At 37.2% G+C, this 20,427-nt stretch overlaps 1 protein-coding gene across 1 annotated transcript in view; it reads left to right on the forward strand.

Moving 5' to 3' along the window:
- The window catches only part of LOC150109949 (protein Cryzl2-like), a 217,177-nt gene that overhangs the window by 32,682 nt on the left and 164,068 nt on the right, over positions 1–20,427 (forward strand). The window contains exon 2 of the mRNA XM_090415988.1: positions 2,337–2,433. Within this exon, the coding sequence (XP_090272114.1) occupies positions 2,337–2,433 (97 nt within the window). The remainder of the gene's footprint in view (positions 1–2,336; positions 2,434–20,427) is intronic.

Genomic DNA, 20,427 nt, shown 5'->3' on the forward strand with positions numbered 1-20,427 from the left:
ATACCTCCTCAGTAGGGACGTTAGTAAATAATGAGATAATGTCAAAACTTGCTATGATATCATTTTCACTGATTGAAATATTTTGATATGAGAAATGAAGTCCCCAGTTATAGCAAACATTTTCCTGGAAGATTTTGAAACAAAAGCCATATCGTCCTTCTCATTTAAGCCGAAACTTTGGAGTGTTATGTTGACGACATTTTCATTATATGGAGTCACGGACACACATCTCTCATGGATTTTCTTCAACATCTTAACAACCAGCATCCTAATATAAAATTCACTGCCGAACTAGAACAAAATAACTGCCTTCCTTTCCTGGATGTAATTCTTACACGATGCTCTGATAGGTTTAAAATCTCTATATACCGAAAACCAACTCATACTAACAGATATCTGCACTGTCAATCTCATCATGTTCCATCACAAAAGCTCGGAACTATTTCCACCTTAGGACACAGAGCACGATCTCTTTTAAATGAACCAGATGAACTCCAAAAAGAAATTGAACAACTTTCTCTTGTCTTTAAACAAAATGGATATTCTGAAAAAACAATTAAGAAATTTCTTCTGGATCCTCCTAGGGCAGCATACTACAGAAACTACTGATTTTAAAGGTAGGATCTCAATACCTTACATTAGTTCAGTCTCCAATTAATTGGCTAAAGTCCTTAAAAAATACAACATCAGGATGTTTTTCACTACACTCCCTGAAGTCTGTTCTCTTATAAGCCATCTGAAGCCTATTCATCATAACCTGAAATATCCAGGTGTTTACAAGTTATGGTGCGACTGTAATATTCCTTATTTTGGAGAGACTAACAAGTCTGTTGAACTGCATATTGAGGAGCATAAGAGAGACATCTCCTATAAAAGATCACATGCATCTGCATTATCCAGTCATGTTCTTTTCTCTAATAATCCTCATGACGATCTACAGAGTCACTCAGTTTGCTGGGATAAATCCGAAAACATTTTTCGTTGTAGTGATGAGTTTGAAAGGAAAATGGTGGAGTCCAGAGAAATCCTCCTTAAACCTGAACATTTGAACAGCAATTTGAGTTATAACATCCCTGATAGCCATACTGCAGTTATTCAATACTGGTGCTCACGAGAACCTGTAAGCACGCATACAACAAACAATAGCATGTTAGATAGAACGACTTGAAAAATGCAACGTTTTTGTGTGAATTATGTATTGTTGCATTTTTTGCCTGTAATTCTCAGTTTTTTGTAACTTCAATTTTTTATTACTGTGTTCTACCTTTAGTGGATATCTGAAGAAGGCTGTAAAAGGCTGAAACTAGTTGTATCATTATCATTAAAATCTAATATTTTATCTCGGTTTAAAGTCATTTAAAATTTATTCTCTAAAATATATATATATATACAAACAATTTATTTTTACACTGCTATGATTAACCTTTTCTTCAGTTAAAGCATGATGCTGTTGGTGATTTAACATGTAGCTCATTCTATTTTGAATAAATCATTTGTTTGCATTCTACCTTGTAACAATGTTTTTTAAGCCACTGACGAACGTCTATTAATTTCAGACTGAAATGTGTGGCAATATTTTTAATAAATAATACTTTTACCTTGTGTTTTGTGTGTATATTGTATAGAATTTGCACGGTTTCTCTAAAAACAAGAATGAATGTGTGCAGAACAAAGCATTATCCTATTAGTTGTAGTGGGATGAGTAACTTATGACATTTTTTGGAAATTGGAAAATTTATTTTGGGATGCTGTGGTAGATGTGGAGTCAGTTAACTTATCACAGGAAGTGTCTCGACCAGCAGCATATGTATCACATTTTACCTGAAATATATTTGCTGTTTTAAGTCCTGCAATACAGGCAAAGTATTCCTTCTCTTGCCACTCTACTTTACAAGAATCTATTCCTGTTGCAGTTGTTCACCATACTATTATATAACTTTCAGAAATTGTTTCTCTCTCTTTTTGATCTTACTCTATGTATATTTTTTGTATTGATCTGGTACCCCCCCCTCTCATATACTAACATAAAAGTTGTTATAATATCACCTCTTCTCTGTCTTCGCTTTAAGCTCTGCAATTTAAGTTACCTTAACCTCTTCCCATAACCGGCATTCTACAGTCCTAGTATTACCTTAATGATTTCTGAATCCTGTCCAGTTTCTTCATCCCATTGGAAAGCAGGTTACTAAATATTATTATGGAATTGAGGTTTTTTAGAAATTTTTTTATGGTGCGCTACATTTCAGAATGTAAAATTTGCAGAATAATTTTAATAATTCATACTAAATTGCCAGTTACAATTAAGTAATGTATTTTAAACTTATTTTCATTTCTAGATCAGAGTCGCTGTTCATTCCTGTGCAGTTAATGTGGCAGACCTCCTTTTATGCCAGGGAAAATATGATATAAAGCCTAAACTACCATTTATTCCTGGTACTAGTCTATAAATTATTTTGAAAATGTATAATAGGTTAATTTCATATTTTCTGTAGAATAGGTTCTCCTATACTCAGCCATTACTAGTAATCATTCTTTTTGCTACAAATATCACTGATTAAATAATGAAGTGATGCTAAACAGTTATTATTGAATAAGTAGTACCACTGGTCTGGTTAGTTAAATTGTTCATTCACCAATTGTTAAATTTTTCATTCATTTTCATTTACCAATCAAAAAGGTTGCAATTTTGAATTGTACCTGATGTCAAAGCTTTTAGTTGGTACATGATTTTTGTTAACAATGTGAGTCCAACACCCCAACTTTGTGGAGGCCTGAAATGGTTTTAAAAGTGTCATTTTTGATCTTTAGAATACCAAAATTACCAAATTGACATCACAGGGGTGACTGAAACAAAAGAGGCAAAAACTCATAAGATCTTTCTGAGAAATAAATACAAAATATTATATTGAGGCAATGACAATCAAAGAAAAGGAGTAGCCATAGGAATCAACACTAAATACGAGGCTAATCTTCTTGAATGGCAGGCAGTCTGAAGTAAAGTGATGTGGGTGAATATGAGAATGGGGAACCTGACAATGAGACTTATTTGTGCCTATGGTCCAGTGGTGAGCTATAAGGGGTCGCACGAGCCCTTTGTTAAATTTTTCTCGAATTTGCAAGCATCTTGTTCTTCTTGCTTACTTTTTTATTTTTCAAAAAAAAAAAACCAAAAAAAAACATAATTTTTTGAAATATATTAAGTGACAAACTCATATGGTAACCTAACAAAAATTAGTCTACTTGGCAGTGTATAGATTATTTGGAATTATTGTTTCAACTCCTCTATAATGAATACACCCAAGTTTTGAAAATAAAATGAGCGTTGCGCTATCTTTACCCTTATACCTTCTGGTAGCCAATCATATGGTAAAACCATTGATTATCACTTGAAGTATAAAAACAAAAGAGAAATAATGTATTATTATCATCATCATCAAATTCCTGCCATGTACCCTCAAGGGGTGTACAGGATATGATAGTACTACATGAAAAAAATTATATCATTACTAACTTCCTATCTACAATTTTCCACTATTTCAGTCTGTTACTTGTCAAGACTCCAACATTATCAGATCTTATATTTCTATCATCTAAGGCACTTTGTACCGTATCAATCCACTTATATCTTGGTCTTCCTCTGAGTCGTTTTCCTGCCATCCTGGCAGAGAACACTTGTTTTGCTAATCTTTCTTCGCCCATTCTATTTAAATGACCATACCACCTGAGATTAGCTCTGCTAACGCTTTCCTGGATGCTGACAATGTCAAGTTCTTTCCTAATATCCTCATTTTTAATAGGATATTGCCATTGATGCCATCTGTTCAATCCTCTAATCTTTCTCAGGACTCTCATATCTGCGGTCTCTAGTCTTTGGTCAGGTGTTTTACTTCTAACCCAGCTCTCAGATCCATAAGTTAAAACTGGTTTGAACAATATCTTGTATATAGCTAATTTAGTGTTCTGACTAATTTCTCTCTTATTCCATATGAATTTATTCAATTGACTTCCCACCATACCAGCTTTGCTGATTCTGTTGTCTATTTCTATATTTAATTTACCATCTTCACTAAAAATCATGCCTAAGTAGCTGAAATGTTTTACTTGTTCCACAGGTTCTCCATTCACAACACAGTTGACATTTTCAATGATTCTGCCTATTTTTATTCTTTGTCTTTTTAATGCTGACCTTCATACCATATCTATTACAACAGTTATTCAATTTAGTCAGGGAATCTTGCAGACTTGTAGCTAATTTATTTAGAAGTATAACATCATCCGCATACAGTAAAGAGCTGACATTAACATCTCCAATTTTGATATCATGTTTAATACCATTTTCCTTCATAATGTGATCCGTATAGATAATGAATAACAGAGGGGATAATGTACATCCTTGTCTCACACCAGATTTAACATTAAACCATCTTCCTGTACTTCTTTCAATTCTAACTGCTGACTTATAACTCAAATAAAGACCAAGTATTGCTTGATATGATGCCCCATCGACACCATATAACTGTAGTGTATTGAATAGCTTCTCTCTTGGCACCTTGTCATATGCCTTTTCCAAATCGACAAAACTTAAATACAGATCTTTGTTATATTCCCATGCTTTCTCGACTATTTGTCATAAAGTGAAGATCTGATCCTGACAGCCTCTATTTGGCCTGAATCTAGCTTGTTCTTCACCAGGCTTTTCTTCCACAATTCTTCGCAACTGTTTCTCAAGTATACCTGCATAGATCTTGCCAGGAACACTCAGTAGGGAAATACCTCTGTAATTCTCACATTCAGTTTTATTTCCCTTTTTATATATGGGTACTATGAGAGCTCTACTCCAATCATCGGGAATTCGTCCCTCTGTCCAGGCTTTGTGAAGTATGCAGTGCAGCCACTATAAGACTCTTATACCACCATACTTCATCATTTCTGGTCAAATATCATCTACTCCTGCTGCCTTTCCACATTTCAAGCCTTTGATGGATTTTTCTACTTCAAGTATGGATATGTATTCCTGACTGTATGCCTGTTGAGTGTTTTTTACCACTGTGCTGTCATCACTGCTTGTTTCATTTAGCAGTTTTTCAAAGTAATTACTCCTTACTTCAAGGATCAAGTTTTATTGAGCAAGTTTTATCTTGCTCAAGACCAAATATCTTTTTCTCCCATTTTCATGTCACCTTTATCATCTGTAACTCCTTTTACAGCACTCTTTCCTCCATTCCTTAGCATCTTCAACAACCTTCAGAATATTTTGCCACCTTCTTGATATTTATTTTCTATATTCTTGCCAAAGTCCTCCCATGACTTTTGTTTAGCTAGTTTTACACATTGTTTAACTTTCTTACATTTGCCTCTGTATTCTCTAAGAGCACAAGCTGACTTATTTGCCAGGAACTTTTGATATGCTTTCTTCTTTTCCTTCACTGCCTCTTTAACTTCCTGTGTCCACCATGGAGTTCTAATTTTTCTATCCTTGCAGATAACCTCACCATATGCCTGTCTGGCTGAATCAATCAGGGTATTCTTCAATGCTTGCCACTGAATCTCCAAGGTTTGATTGCTGTTCTCAAACACTTTCATTTTTTCTTCAATAATCTTTGTGTATTTTAGTCTACAGTTCACATCTGAGAACTGCTCAACTTTTATTTGCTTTAAAACTTTCTTACATGTTATTCTTTTCAATATGAAATTCAGTTTTATCTTGCTCAAGACCAAATAGTGATCACTTCCAATTTCAAATCCTCTGTACACTCTGCTGTCCTGCACCAGGGAGAAAACATCACTATCAACAATAACATAGTCAGTGAGACTTTTATTATTATTATTACTATTATTATATATAAGGTGCTCCATGGAATCAAAAGACTCATCACGGGAGACCCGACATTAACAGTTATTCACACAATACCTGTCATACTTACCCTTAAATTCATTCACAGATGAAGCATTCACAACCACCCTCTGGCAATGCATTTCACCTATTTACAACTCTCCAAGCAAAAAATCTAGTCCTAAAACCCTTATTAACCACACTCTTATACAATCTCTGGATGACCACTCATTCTCTCCCTTCCTGCACTGGTCTTAAAAAAAAGTTATCAGTGTCAATCCTATAAAACCCTTTTAATAATTTATATTCCTCTATCATATCTCCTCTCCTACTTCTATCAACTAGATTTTGAAGCCCACAGAGACCTTCAATCTATCCTCATAGGAGATATCTCACAGGACCGCAACAATTTTCGTAACCCGTCTCTGAATCCTCTCCACCATTTCCACATCACCAAGAAATCCAGCTGACCAGATCTGTGCACAATAATCCAAATGAGGTCTTATTAATGCCTTATAAAGCAGGACAATCACTTCTTTATCCCTGCTTGTCAGTATGTTCTTCAATAACCATGTAATCTGATGTGAAGTTTTGGCAACTTTTGCAATATGCTCTCAAAACTTCTCTTTCCACAATAACTCTCAAGTCCCTAGCTTCATCAACTTCTTGCAGTTCAGTTCCATTAATATAGTAAACAGCATGTGATCTCATCCTTCCAAAATGCATCACCTTACATTTGGCCACATTAAACTGGCAGCCATTTAGTTTAACCCAAACCGTCAGCCTATTTAAGTCATCCTGCAAGATATCCAAATAATCTGAATTAACTATCGCTCTTCCCAGTTTTGCATCATCAGCAAACAAATGGATATCTCCTTTCAAAGTATTCCCAATATCATCAATGTACAAATTAAATAATAGAGGACTGAGGCACACTACTAGTGACCTGCCTTCTACTGGACTCTGCTCCACCATGAACCACTCTTTGATATCTATTCACTAGCCACCCCCTCTAATCCAAATCACTAGCCTCGGATCCATATCTGTTTGCTCCAATTTATGCAACAGAGTTTCATGCAGAATCTTGTCAAATGCCTTTGCAAAGTCCAGCAGCTTTACTGAAAAAGGATTTCCTATATTCAACTCCATTGTTACTTCATTGTAGAAAGTGAGCAAATTGCTAAGGGCAAGATCTACCCTTCACAAAATCATGTTGCCCCTTATAAAGTATCATATTGCTGTCCACCCAGTCCTGAATTATAATTTTTATCAATTTCTCCAGAACCTTAACCACCACTCCTGATATACTGATTTGTCTATAATTTACTACCTCAGTCCTGGAGCCCCCTTTATGTAGTGGAATAATTTTCCCCTCTTTCCACTCAATTGGGACTTTACCAGAACTGAGGCTTAAATTAAACAGCCAAGTTAGAAGAGGTGCTAATTCTCTTGAGCGTTCTCTTAAAACATGGGCTGATATGCCATCTAACCCAATGGCAGTGTTAGCATTAAGGTTCTCTAATATACTAAGCACCTCAAATTCTTCTATCACTAGACTCTCATCAGTCAATGACACATTCAGCACTGCAATATCATAACCAAAATGGTACACTTTTGCAAAATGATCACTAAGCAACTCAACTATTTGATTAGCTTCGTTAATTTCCTTACCATCAACACTTATTAAAGTCATCCTTCCAAAGTTATTCCTCCTTTTACTTGCCACATAGCGAAAGAACTCCTTAGGATTTTTTTTGGACTCATCAACTAGCTTCCTCTCATAATTAGCTTTGACCTTCCTTACCATGCAAGTTACCCTTCTTGCCTCTATCTTATACTGCTCATGGGAATGCTCATCACCTTTTCTTTATACTTATACCACAACTTTCTCTTTATCTGCAACTTTCGCTTAATAATATTATTCATCCATCTTACTCCTATCTGATTCCTCCTCCTGACTCTGGGAATACAGTCGGATACAGATTTCATTAAATACTTCTTGATAACATCCCATGCACCATCAACATCTCTCCCCTTTAAATTCTCATGCCATAGCACTTTTGAAAGCTGACTTCTCAGCTTGTCATAATCACCAGCCTTGTAATTCCACATATGTTAAAACCCTTCTTAACAGAATATTCAGCACATTATACGATCTCCCAAGTCAAGACCACATGATCACTTTCCCCAAGTGGAGGCAGTGTATCTACATTACTTACTGATATGTTCTCCGATGCTATGACCAGATCTAACACTCTCAAATCTCTTGTCCCTTCCATTACATGCTGTCTCAGGTAGCTATCTCTTAACAATTGTATAAACTCCAATTCCTTTGTTCCTTGAGACCATTCCTTCTCCCAATCTATGTCCCCATAGTTAAAATTGCCCATAATAATTACACGTCCTCCTCATCTTACCAATTTGCCCATGCATGCCATCTAAATTCTCCCTTATACCCCTTGGATTATAGCAGCAACCAATTACATGTTTCATCCTATTGATTTCTATCTCACACCAAACAGCCTCAAATGAACTACCCTCTACATGCCCTCTATATTCTTTCTGAAGATACTCTATCTCGTACATTCAATCCCTATGACTAAATCATTCTTAGTTAACCAATCTCACTAATTCCTATAATTTTTGGCCAAGTAGAACTGAGTAATGACAAAAATTCGTCACCCTTATTCTGAATACTTCAGGCATTAGTATACATAAACTGCAATACTCCTTTCTCCCCATAATCATATGGTGTACGAATTATCCCACTCTGAACACCGTTAAAATTCTGAATACAATGATTCCCCATATCACAGTTATTATTGACTTAGTACTATTTACAGCTAACTCTACTTTCCTGTCCTTATTTCTGACAACTCTGATAACTCTCGTTTCCCTGGTCTAAAACCCCCATATGTTCAATGCAGACCATCTTCGGCATATCTAAGGGAGATGTTAGAGCAATCTCTAACATCGCCCTTAAATCACTTGCCACACGATTTATGCTGTTTCCCAAATCATTCGTCCCAACCATTAAAATCATTTCATCTACACTATCACCTCTCTTTACAGCTCTAGTTACACACTCTACCATACTTCCCAGCCAACATTCTTTAAAGACATCTCCGGTTTTTTATTCTACTAATCATTGAATCCCTTATTATTTTCTTAACCTTACCCATCACCTTAACCTTTGTCTGTCTGTCCATCTCTACCAATTTCATCCTTTCCATTCTCTTATCCAACACCCCAATCTCACTCTGTGTCGTATACGGTGAGCTCCAGAGTGGCCTAAATCTCCCTAAAATCTCATTACCGCACTTCCTTTCTTCACTCATCACAGAATCATTCACATTTACCTGCACATTCTGGCTTATGTTTCCACATATCATTTCTTCAATTAGTTGACAATTAGTTTACAATTTCCCACATATATAAATCCTCCTTAACTTCATACCACATGTTTTTCTGAAAGCCTGAGGCATACATAGCATAAACAAACATAGCATTTAATGTTGTTTCTAAATCCTTGAGTACCGGTGGATGAGAAAAAAGAGATGCACTAAGAGTTACTCCATTTGTCAAATTTTGTTTACATTCGCTACAGTCCTTTGCATTGCTAGACATTGACTCTGTAATTCCTTGTGCACAATCAGTCTTACCAACATCTAAAATAGCATCCTCAGACCTGGAGATCATCTTCTTTTTATCATCAAGGTTTCTCTTTTTGCTAGATGTTGACTGTAATTTCTTATGCACAATCAGTCTTACCTACATCTAAAATAGCATCCCTAGACCTAGAGGTCCTCTTCTTTTTGCCATCAAGGTTTTTCTTTTTGTTTACCTTCTTTCTCTTCCTAATAGAACCACATTTGTTCTCTTGCAAGTTTCCCTCACAAGGCAATTCCTCACAAGGTATAATTCCTCGCTGCAGATGTGTCAAAGGAATCGATGCTAGAATTCGTGGCTGGGCCTGTAATGATAACTTTTCACCAGCATCTGCATAACAAGATCCACTGGCCATAAAAACTTCTATCGTAAACAAAACAAATTTATTTTGTTTATAAACATTGCATATGTGGGATTATAAAAGATTTTATTCTTATTATATTTTGATAGATAAAAAATGTTTTTCTTATGTAAGATAAATTAACACAGATGATTGTGTGCAAATATTTCATGTTTAGATCATGAAATATTTGTTTTAAAAGATAACCTTTACAGGTTGATTGTCCTCTCATACTTTTAATTGGCATTTCTACCCAAGCTGTATTAATAAAAGTTTTTGTGTGAAATACGGCGTTTTTTTTGCTGGACGATGCGAGCCCTTTGTTAAAATTTCCATAGCTCACCACTGCTGTGGTCCCACACAAGGTTCTAGTAAGGTATAAGGGAAGGAATTTTTGAGGCTTTAGAGAAAGCAACTGACACAATGAAAAAAGAAAAGTTGGTCCTTGTTGGCGATCTAAATAGCAGAGTAGGAAATGATTATAAGACATACAAAAATATTTTCGGAAAATTTGGAGACAAGAGCAAAGTTAATAATAATGTCAAATACCTGTTGGAATTCTGCTCAGGACATGGACTAGTTATCACTAACACAATGTTCCAGCATAGAAATGTGCATGGAGAGAAGAGGCAAGGAATAAGAAAAGTCTCATTGACTATGTTATTGTTGATAGTGATGTTTTCTCCAGAGTGTACAGAGGATTTGAAATTGGAAGTGATCACCATTTAGTTTTGAGCAGGATAAATTTCATATTGAAAAGAAGAATATATAAGAAAGTTTTAAAACAAATAAAAGGAGCAGCTCTCAGATGTAGACTAAAATACACAAGCATCATTCAAGAAAAAATGAAAGAGTTTGAAAACAGGAACCAAAAATTGGAGATTCAGTGGCAACCCCCGAAGTAACCACTGATTGTTTCAGCCAGAGGGACATGCTGTTACATCCTGAATGAAACACTTTATTAAAGAAACAATTCATTTAGGATTAACAAGTCAGAAAAATCAGCTGAGAGAAAAAACTTGTACTCGAGCAGAAGAAATAAAGTACTAACTGTAAATAGAAATAGAATTACCTCCTTTAGTAGAATTGTAATACCATGTAAAGAACTTCGTGTATAAATTAGTATTATATGAAATGCATTATGCATACAATGAATGGGTAAGATATAAACATTAGTCCAAAGGTCACGACCAGGCCTGAGGCATTGGCAATCTCGGAAAGCGACGCACATTCGTTTCCTGGAAGACGCTGCTATGATCTCGCGATGTGCCGAAGTTGCCACGAACGAAGAAAGTAGCGGGCGGGAAAAGATCGCAGAAAGGAAAGTAAGAGGGCACTATCATGGCTAGTAACAGGGTGCTAAAAAGGGGGGAAGTGAAGGGAGAATAAAAAGGGTTTGTACCCCTTTCTCAAGGCTTTTTTTGCCTGTTTTGCTAGATGATGATGATTTGACTTCTCTCATGGACCGGTGGTTGCTGATGGTGTTTCTTGGCAATAATTCGATATCGGAGGTTGCGCCTTTCCCTTCGATGTCTGAATTTCTGCCAGTACTAAAGCGTGAGATGTTGGCACATGCTGCCTTCGCTGAAAGTTCAGACGAAATACTATCGCGGACGTATATTATGAACTGGCAGCTATAAACGAGGATGGCCCAAAAACAGATCGAGAATAGACGAGGAAAAAAAATGCCAGGTGTAGAGCATAGTTTAATCTGATGACCATAGTGACCCACCACGTGGACGCAGGCTTATGGAAGTATCGAAAGGTAATTCAAACAAAGAAGGACAGTTCAGACGGACCTGGCGATCCTCCCCCAAGAAATGGTAAAGTACAGATTTTGTTGTATAATTACCCAGTTGGAAAAAGGGAAAGATCATTGTAGTGTATTAATCAAGTATGGACAGTATTTGAGAACTTTAAGTGATTATTTAGCAGTGGCTGATATCCATAAGACAAATTGTAGGAATGATTATAGATAATTGTGACCAGTTTAATATGCAAGACTAAAATAGTAGGTAGAAAATTGAGTAGAAGTGTATAATGTGTATATTATGTGTGTTAAATCTCTAACTCAAAAGAAGGATTTATTGTTCATGTATTAGAGTATTAATCAGTTTGAAAAGGTTTGATTTAGCATGTCATTGAACTAATTGGAAGTGAGATTGGTCTAAGTGTATATTATGTCTTTAAATTCCAATAAATATGTTTTTTCTTTTATACCTGTGTCTTGCCTGTGATATGAACCAAAACTACCAACCACTCATTAATATGAACCATAGCAGGGGGGGGGAATTGAAAGAAAGGTATAACATGTTGTTATAGAGGTTACGAACCAGAATTTACTTAGTCACAGTAAAGCATTTGATTCATGAGTATAAGCACTAAATTTATTCACCTATGTGCACCAAGAGTCTGGAAAAGTCTCCCTGAATAAGAGTCCCCTCTATTCTAAGATATTGGCTGGCGTAGCTTTAAAAAATAAATTTGTCAATATCTGAAGAGGAGATGGCCCCAGAAAGAAATTAGAGGTAGTCATTTCTTTTAGCAAGGAATAACCTTTAACAGTCAAGGTAAGCACGTGAGAAAAATTAGGAATCGGCTAGAGATATAGAATTTACTTTCGTTATAGAATGAACACGTAAGAAGTGATACAGATATTAGAGTCAGGGCAATTTTTGTAGTCTTGTAGTTATTGTAGAGAGGAAAATTCATAAAGGAAAAAAAAATATATTTAGGAAAAGTAACAATATAACAATGTGGTGAGGTTATCTGCAAGGATAGAAAAATCAGAACTCCATGGTCGACACAGGAAGTTAAAGAGTCATTGAAGGAAAAGAAAAAAGCATATCAAAAGTTTCTGGCAAATAAGTCAGTTTGTGCTCTTATAGAATACAGAGACAAATGTAAGAAAGCAAAACTCTGTGTAAAACTAGCTAAAACAGAAGTAATGGGAGGGGGTTTAAGGTTATATCGTAGTGTGTAGTGTTCGTGCAAGCTCCTGATAAGATAAGTATTATTTTCAGTTATCATTGATAAAATTACTTAATATTGCGTAGTTTTGTTTACCTTGCGTATTTTAGTGCGTCTATTTGTGTGTTTTTGGTGTATTATAACTTATTATTTGATAAAACACGTTGCAATAATTATGGCACCTGTACGAAGGAAAATGGCGGCCAGTAATGATGGTTCACCGCCTTTATCAAAGAACGGTAGTATAAAAGAAATGAGTCAGTGTACTAGCTGTGAAATGTACGCTTTGCGGAGTGCGGTTGGAGTGTGGATAGATGATAATAAAGGATTGAATGTGTGTAGAAAATGTAGGGAGAATGAGGAATTGAAGGGTATTTCGGATCGTGAGTGTGATATTTTTGTCAAACTTCAGAATGAAGAAAATAGCAATATGACAAGAAACGGCAAGGTTGTACATGAGAATTATGAGAGTGTGAATGATAGTATTAATGGTTTCTCAGAGAACAAAAAAGATGAGATAGATGCATTGAGTGAGATCGCGTTGTTGAATAGTGCGATAGAAAGAGCAAAACAGCAGTTAGAGTGCATGAACAAAAGTAGAATGAATGAACCAACCAATAATAAAAGGTATGACAGGAAAAATAGACATATGAATGTGAACATGAACAAAATGAAGGATAGAGTGCTGTATGGAGACTCGTTAGTACGAGGTGTGTTAGTAGAGGATTTGACAAAATCGTACCAACCTGGTGCGACCATAAAGGACGTAACTGCGTCTATTAGAGAGCAAAAGGAAAGGGTGAAAGAAATGATTGTTGTGGCAGGTACGAATGATTTGAAAGGAGATAAAATGGAAATGATAGAAGACCTGAATGAATTGTTTGAGGTAGCAAAAGAAAAGAGTGAGAGAGTTAGAATGATTAGTCTTTTGCCACGGTATGACAGTGAAATGTTTAAAAGGAGGGCCATAATTGCGAATGACTTTATGCGTGGGTTACGTATGACGAGTGGTGTGGAATTTGTGGACGTGTGGAGTGAGTTTGATGGGCGAAAGGATCTATATAAGATGGATGGCTTGCATTTGAATGGTTATGGTGTTAGAAGACTTGAGAAAGTGTTGCTGAATGTAGTGGATGTGCAAATTCAGGGAAACTAGATTTGTTAGGGGGGGGGGGGGAGTAGATATACAGGCCTTAGGGAGGCAGTTGAATGTAAGAATGAATATAATATGCTAGAGCAAATAAGGACAACAAACCAGAGTGGGATAGTTAATATAAGGCATCAAGGTAGGGTTGGGGCTAATGGGGATCTTAAATTCATGTACACTAATACTAGGAGTATTAGGAACAAGAAGGAAGAGTTTTTTTACCATGGTTGGCACTTCCAGACCACAGGTTATTGGTATTAGTGAAACATGGCTGACTGTAGATGATATCGATAGTGGGATTGAATGTGATGGGTATAGTGTGTTCAGGAATGACAGAGAGAATAAAATGGGTGGAGGAGTATTGTTGGTGATAGCTGATGAGCTACAGCCAAGGAGAGTAGAAGTTGAATTCCAGGATAGAGAAAAGAGCACCTTTGAGGCCATTTGGTGTGAGATTGTGGCTAGCAGAACTAAATATACAATTGGGTGCTGCTATAGACCAGGTGATGGAAAAGATGGTGGTGACAGTATGCACAAGCAAATAGAAGAAATGAGTGGAAGGAGGGTGATTATTATGGGAGATTTCAACTATGGTCTCATTGATTGGAGTGAGGAGAGGACACACGGGAGGAAGGAACTGGATTTTATGCGGTTATTAAGGGATAACTATCTGCGACAGCATGTAATGGAAAATACTAGGGGTCAGAGAGTGCTTGACCTAGTAATTACATCTGAGGATTTGGCTGTAACAAATATGACCACATTGCCACCAATAGGTGAGAGTGATCATAGGGTCTTGACTTGGGAGGTGGCTAAAGGTGTAGAATTTTCAATTAAGACAGGGTACATGTGGAATTATCGGGCTGGAAAGTATGACAAGCTTAGGAGTTTGATTGGCTCAGTGCCATGGCATGTACAACTGCAAGGACTAGAAGTTGATAGTGCATGGGAGGTAGTTAAGAAGTGCTTGCATGAAGCAATGGCTGACTGTATACCTAGAGTCCGAATAATAAATCAAGTAGGGGTTAAATGGATGAATAACACCATTAAGCTTGAGCTGCAAAAAAGGAAACAACTATGGAGGGAATTTAAGGAGAAAGGTGACCGGCAGGCACATGAACAGTATAAAGCGCAGGCCAGAAGGGTGACGAGTGTGGTAAGAAAAGCAAAAAAGGATTACGAAAGAACATTGGCCATGCAGGCTAAAGAGAATCCTAAACAGTTTTTTAGATATGTAGCAAGTAAAAGGAAAAATGTACATGGCAGAATGATTTTAAAGAATGCCGAATGTACGGAGGTAACTGAATCAGTTGAGCTAGCTGAGTTACTGAGTGAGCACTTTGCAAGAATATATCATCTAGGTGGTGACATTGCAGAAACGAATAAACCAGTAGATTATACGGGAATTGTGGTGAATGAAGTGGAGGTGAGTAGTCTATTGCATAACCTCAATGTCAGTACATCTGTGGGATTGGATGGTATATCAGCTCGTGTAGTACGAGAAGCAGCTAAAGAATTGTCAGTACCCTTGACCATTTTGTTTAATTTGAGTCTCGGGTCTGGGTTAGTCCTGAGCGGGTGGAAGGAGGGTAAAATAGTTCCACTGCATAAAGGTGGTTCCAAGACAGCTGTTGTAAATTACCGACCGATTAGCATATCAGGAATCATTGTCAAGGTCTTAGAGAAATTAGTCAAGAAAAGAATACAGGATTGGATAGATGAAAATGGGATATTGTATTGGGGACAACATGGTTTTGTGAAGGGTAGATCATGCCTCAGTAACTTGCTCACGTTTTATAACACAGTGACGGCTGAACTGATAGGGGTAATGGGTTTACAGTGATACTACTGGACCTTGCCAAGGCCTTTGACAGGATACCACATGGAAACCTAATCAGTAAACTGGAGCAGATGGGGATAGATATAGGGTTGGTAAGATGGATAGGAGGGTGGTTGAAGGAGATACCAGAGAGTGGTTTATTCAGGAGTGGAGTCAAAAAGACGGCTTGTGACTAGTGGAGTGCCGCAGGGCTCTGTTCTTGGACCACTTCTTTTCAATTTGTTCATCAATGATATTGGAAAGGATTTGAGAGGAAGTATTCACTTGTTTGCTGATGATGCAAAGTTGGGTAGAGTAATTGTGAGTGCACAGGATGTCAAAATTTTACAGGATGATTTGGATAGTTTGGAGGACTGGGCTAGGAATAATGGATGTCAGTTTAATGTGTCAAAGTGTAAGGTTATACACTTTGGGGTGAAAAGAACAGCAGCAGTATATCGCATTGGTGGAACCGTACTCCAGGAGATTGATGAGGCCAGGGATTTGGGAGTGCTGGTGGATAGGGTGTTGAAGTTTAGGGGGCACATTGCAAAAGTGACTAAAACAGCTCACCAAATCACTTGGCTTATGAAAAATACTTGAACATGCAGAGACAAACAAGTTGTTGTTCCTCTGTATCGAGCCTTGATAAGACCCCATCTGGACTTCTGTGCAGTTATGGGCACCAGGGTTTCTTCGTGATGGGGAGGAAGTGGAGAGGGTCCAGAGATGAGTGACCAAGATGATAGCAGGTCTGTGGAATGAACCTTATGAGAATAGGTTGAGGATTTGTGGGTTGCAGAAATTGGACGATAGGCGAAGGAGGGGTGATATGATTGAGACATTCCAATTACTGAAGGGTTTTTATAAGATTGATCCAGAAGATATTTTTGAAAATATGACTGGTGGTGGGAGGACTAGGGGCCATGCATGGAAGCTGGGCAAGAGCGTGGTTGACAAGGGTGTTAGAGCTAGGTTTTTTACTTGGAGAGTGGTGAATGAGTGGAATTAGCTTCCAGAGTCTGTTGTGGGTGCTACGACCATAAATGAGTTCAAGGCAAGATATGATAGATACTGTGTGAACGCTGAATAGTTGTTCCAGACATGATGTTAGGACCTCCCTCGACGAGTCTGTCGACTCCTTGGAGTTTCCGGAACAATAATAATAATAATAAAATGGGAGGCATTTGGTAAGAACATAGAAAATAAATATCAAAAATGTGGCAAGATATTTTGGAGGTTGTTGAAGAAACTCAGAAATGGAGGAAAGAGTGCTGTAAAAGGAATTAGAGATGATAAAGGTGACATGAAAATAGGAGAAATATATATACTTGAAGTATGGAGTAATTATTTGAAAAATTGCTAACTGAAACAAGTAGTGATGGATAGGACAGTGGTAGAAAACACTTGCCAATGTTGTAGTCAGGAATACATATCCATAAGTGAAGTAGAAAAAGCCATCAAAAGTCTGAAATGTAGAAAGGCAGCAGGAGTTGATGATATCTGACCAGAAATGTTCAAGTATGGAGGTATAAAAGTCTTATATTGGCTGCACTGTATAGTTAAGAAGGCCTGGACAGATGGACGATTTCCAGATGATTGGAGTAGACCTCTCAGAGCATCCATATATAAAAAGGGAAATAAAACAATGTGAGTATTATAGAGGTAAGATATATGCAAGTATACTTGAGAAACGGTTCAGAAAAATTGTGGAAGAGAAGCTTGGTGAAGAACAAGCTGGATTCAGATCAAATAGAGTCTGTCAGGATCAGATTTTCATTTTACAACAGATAGTTGAGAAATCATGGGAACATAACAAAGATCTGTATTTAAGTTTTTGTAGATCCGGAAAAAGCATATGACAGGTGCAAAGAGAGAATCTATTCGAAACAGTACAGTTGTATGGTGTCAATGGGATATTAAATCAAGCAATACTTAGTCTTTATTTGAGTTGCAAGTCAGTAGTTAGAACTGAAGGAAGTACAGGAAGGTGGTTTAATGTTAAATTTGGTGTCAGACAAGGATGTACATTATCCTCTCTGTTATTCATTATCTATATGGATCACATTATGAAGGAAAGTGGTATTAAACATGATATCAAAATTTGAGATGTTAATCTCAGCAAAGAGCTCTTTGCTGAGATGCTGATGTTATACTTCTAAATAAATCCTCTGCAAGATTCCCTGACTAAATTGAATAACTGTTGTAATAGATATGGTATGAAGGTCAGCATTAAAAAGGACAAAGGCAATGAAAATAGGCAGAAACATTGAAAATATCAACTGCATTGTAAATGGAGAACCTATAGAACAAGTAAAACATTTCAGCTACTTAGGCACAATTTTTAGTGAAGATGGTAAATTAAATATGAAAATACACAACAGAATCAACAAAGCTGGTATGGTAGGAAGTCAACTAAATAAGTTTATATGGAATAAGAGAGAAATTAGCCAAAACACTAAATTAGCTGTATACAAGAAAGTGTTCAAACCAATTTTAACTTATGAATCTGAGAGCTGGGTCAGAAGTAAAACACTTTACCAAAGACTAGAGACTGCAGATATGAGGTTCCTGAGAAAGATTAGGGGCATGAACAGATGGCATCAATGGCACTATCATATTAACACGTTCGCTGCCATGCTACTTCAGCATAGTCTGTTCCCGTACGCCGAGCAATTTGACTTCTTTAAGGTCAGTACGGTACTCTCGATGCCGGCGGTCAGCGTCATACGAGTATACTCATAGTTGGCTTGTGCAGAGCATATACCATCTATGAGAATACACAGTTTTGATGCTAGCTCCACAAGCCAAGCATTTTCACTTCTTCAAGGTCAGTACGGTAATCTTGTTGCCGGCGGTAAGCGTCATACGAGTATATTCGTAGCTGGCTTGTGTAGCTGGTTTACCAACTACGAGTATACTCATAGTTGGCAGCGAAAGTGTTAAAAACAAGGATATTAGGATAGAACTTGACATTGTCAGCATTCAGGAATGCATTAGTGGAGATAATCTCAGGTGATATGGTCACTTAACTAAAATGGGAGAGGAAAGATTAGCAAAACCAGTGTTCTCTCTCAGGTTGGCAGGAAAAAGATCCAGAGTAAGACCAAGATATAGGTTGATTGATACAGTAAAAAGTGCCTTAGAAGACAGAAATGTAAGCTCTGATAATATTGGAGTCTTGACAGGTAACAGACTGATTTGGAGAAAAATTGTAGATAGGAATTTAGTATTGATGTAAATTTTTCACGAAGTACTATCGTATCCTGTACACCCCTGGAGGGTACATGGCAGGAATTCGATGATGATGAAAATTCAAGATACCAAGAAATTATATACTTAGTTTAATCCTTTATCCAGGTGTATTGCAAGCAGAGTTTGCACCTGAAGTATTTTCAGGACTGGGGCAACTCTTGTTAAAGGTGGTATGACTTCACATCACTGTCTCCCACTGAAGAGACCTCAATAGAGGTCAAAACAAGTCTGGGTAGTGATCCTTCCCATAATGCATAGCATGATACATGTGTGCAAGGAGATGTGCTTTGCATTATGAGTTACTAAGTCAATTGATGTGAAGTCATGAAGTGATTTTTTGATATGTTCAGATGTCTCTCAGAATTCATTGTTCATGTACCACAAAGAGGTCAGTTGTCAAACTAGAAAAAAAACAGGACCATACCATCACACTGCTGCCTCCAAATTTCATAGTTGGGGTTACACACTCTGGTAAGAGATGTTCACTGAGCATCTGCTCAGTAGACCTTGTAGCATAGTAGGATGGAATTCATTGCTCCATGACAGTTTTCCAAGTTTCCACATCCCTATGTACATGCTCTTAGAACCATTGAAGATAATCCTGCAGGTTGGTTTATATAATATGGAGCTTGCATATTGCAGTCCTATCATTGAAACCCATGTTGTAAGCCTTGGTTCTTGCTGTTTTTGTGCAATGTCGTGTGCCATTTGATGCCCAGAACTCCGCATTCAGCATGTTGAATGTAGAGTTCTGTGCAGTTTTTACATATTATCCTTTGAATCTTTTACATAACAATGTCAGTTTTTACATATTATCTTTCATAGCACCCTACAGTCATGTTCAGTGAGTGTGGTGGGTCGTCCACTGTGGGCAGCACTTGCAATTGATTCCCTGAACTTCTATTTCTGATGCAAAGTTGGGTATGGCAATAGTGAATGCAAAAGATGTCAAAATCTTGCAGGATGATTTGGATAGATTGGAGTTGTGGGCTAAGGAGAATGGATGTCAATTTAATGTGACAAAATGTAAGGTTATGCATTTTGGGGTGAAAAGATTAGCAGCAGTATACCACATTGGTGGAACTGTACTCCTGGAGATTGATGAGGCCAAGGATTTGGGAGTGTTGATGGATAGGGAGATGAAGTTTAGGGGGACATATTGCAAAAGTGGCTAAATCAGCTCATCATATCACTTGGCTGCTGAAAAATACTTTGATGAGCAGAGACAAGCAAGTTATTTTTCCTCTGTAGCGAGCCTTGATAAGACCTCATCTCGACTACTGTGCCCAGATTTGGTCACCTAGGTTTCTTCTCGATGGGGAGGAGGTGGAGAGGATTCAGAGGTGAGTGACTAAGATGATAGCAGGTCTATGGAATGAACCTTATGAGAACAA

Source organism: Typopeltis vanoorti, chromosome 1, assembly GCF_054136105.1.
Source record: "Typopeltis vanoorti isolate ZY-2024b chromosome 1, IOZ_Tvanoo_1.0, whole genome shotgun sequence".
In the NCBI taxonomy this organism is placed as follows: Eukaryota; Metazoa; Arthropoda; class Arachnida; order Uropygi; family Thelyphonidae; genus Typopeltis; species Typopeltis vanoorti.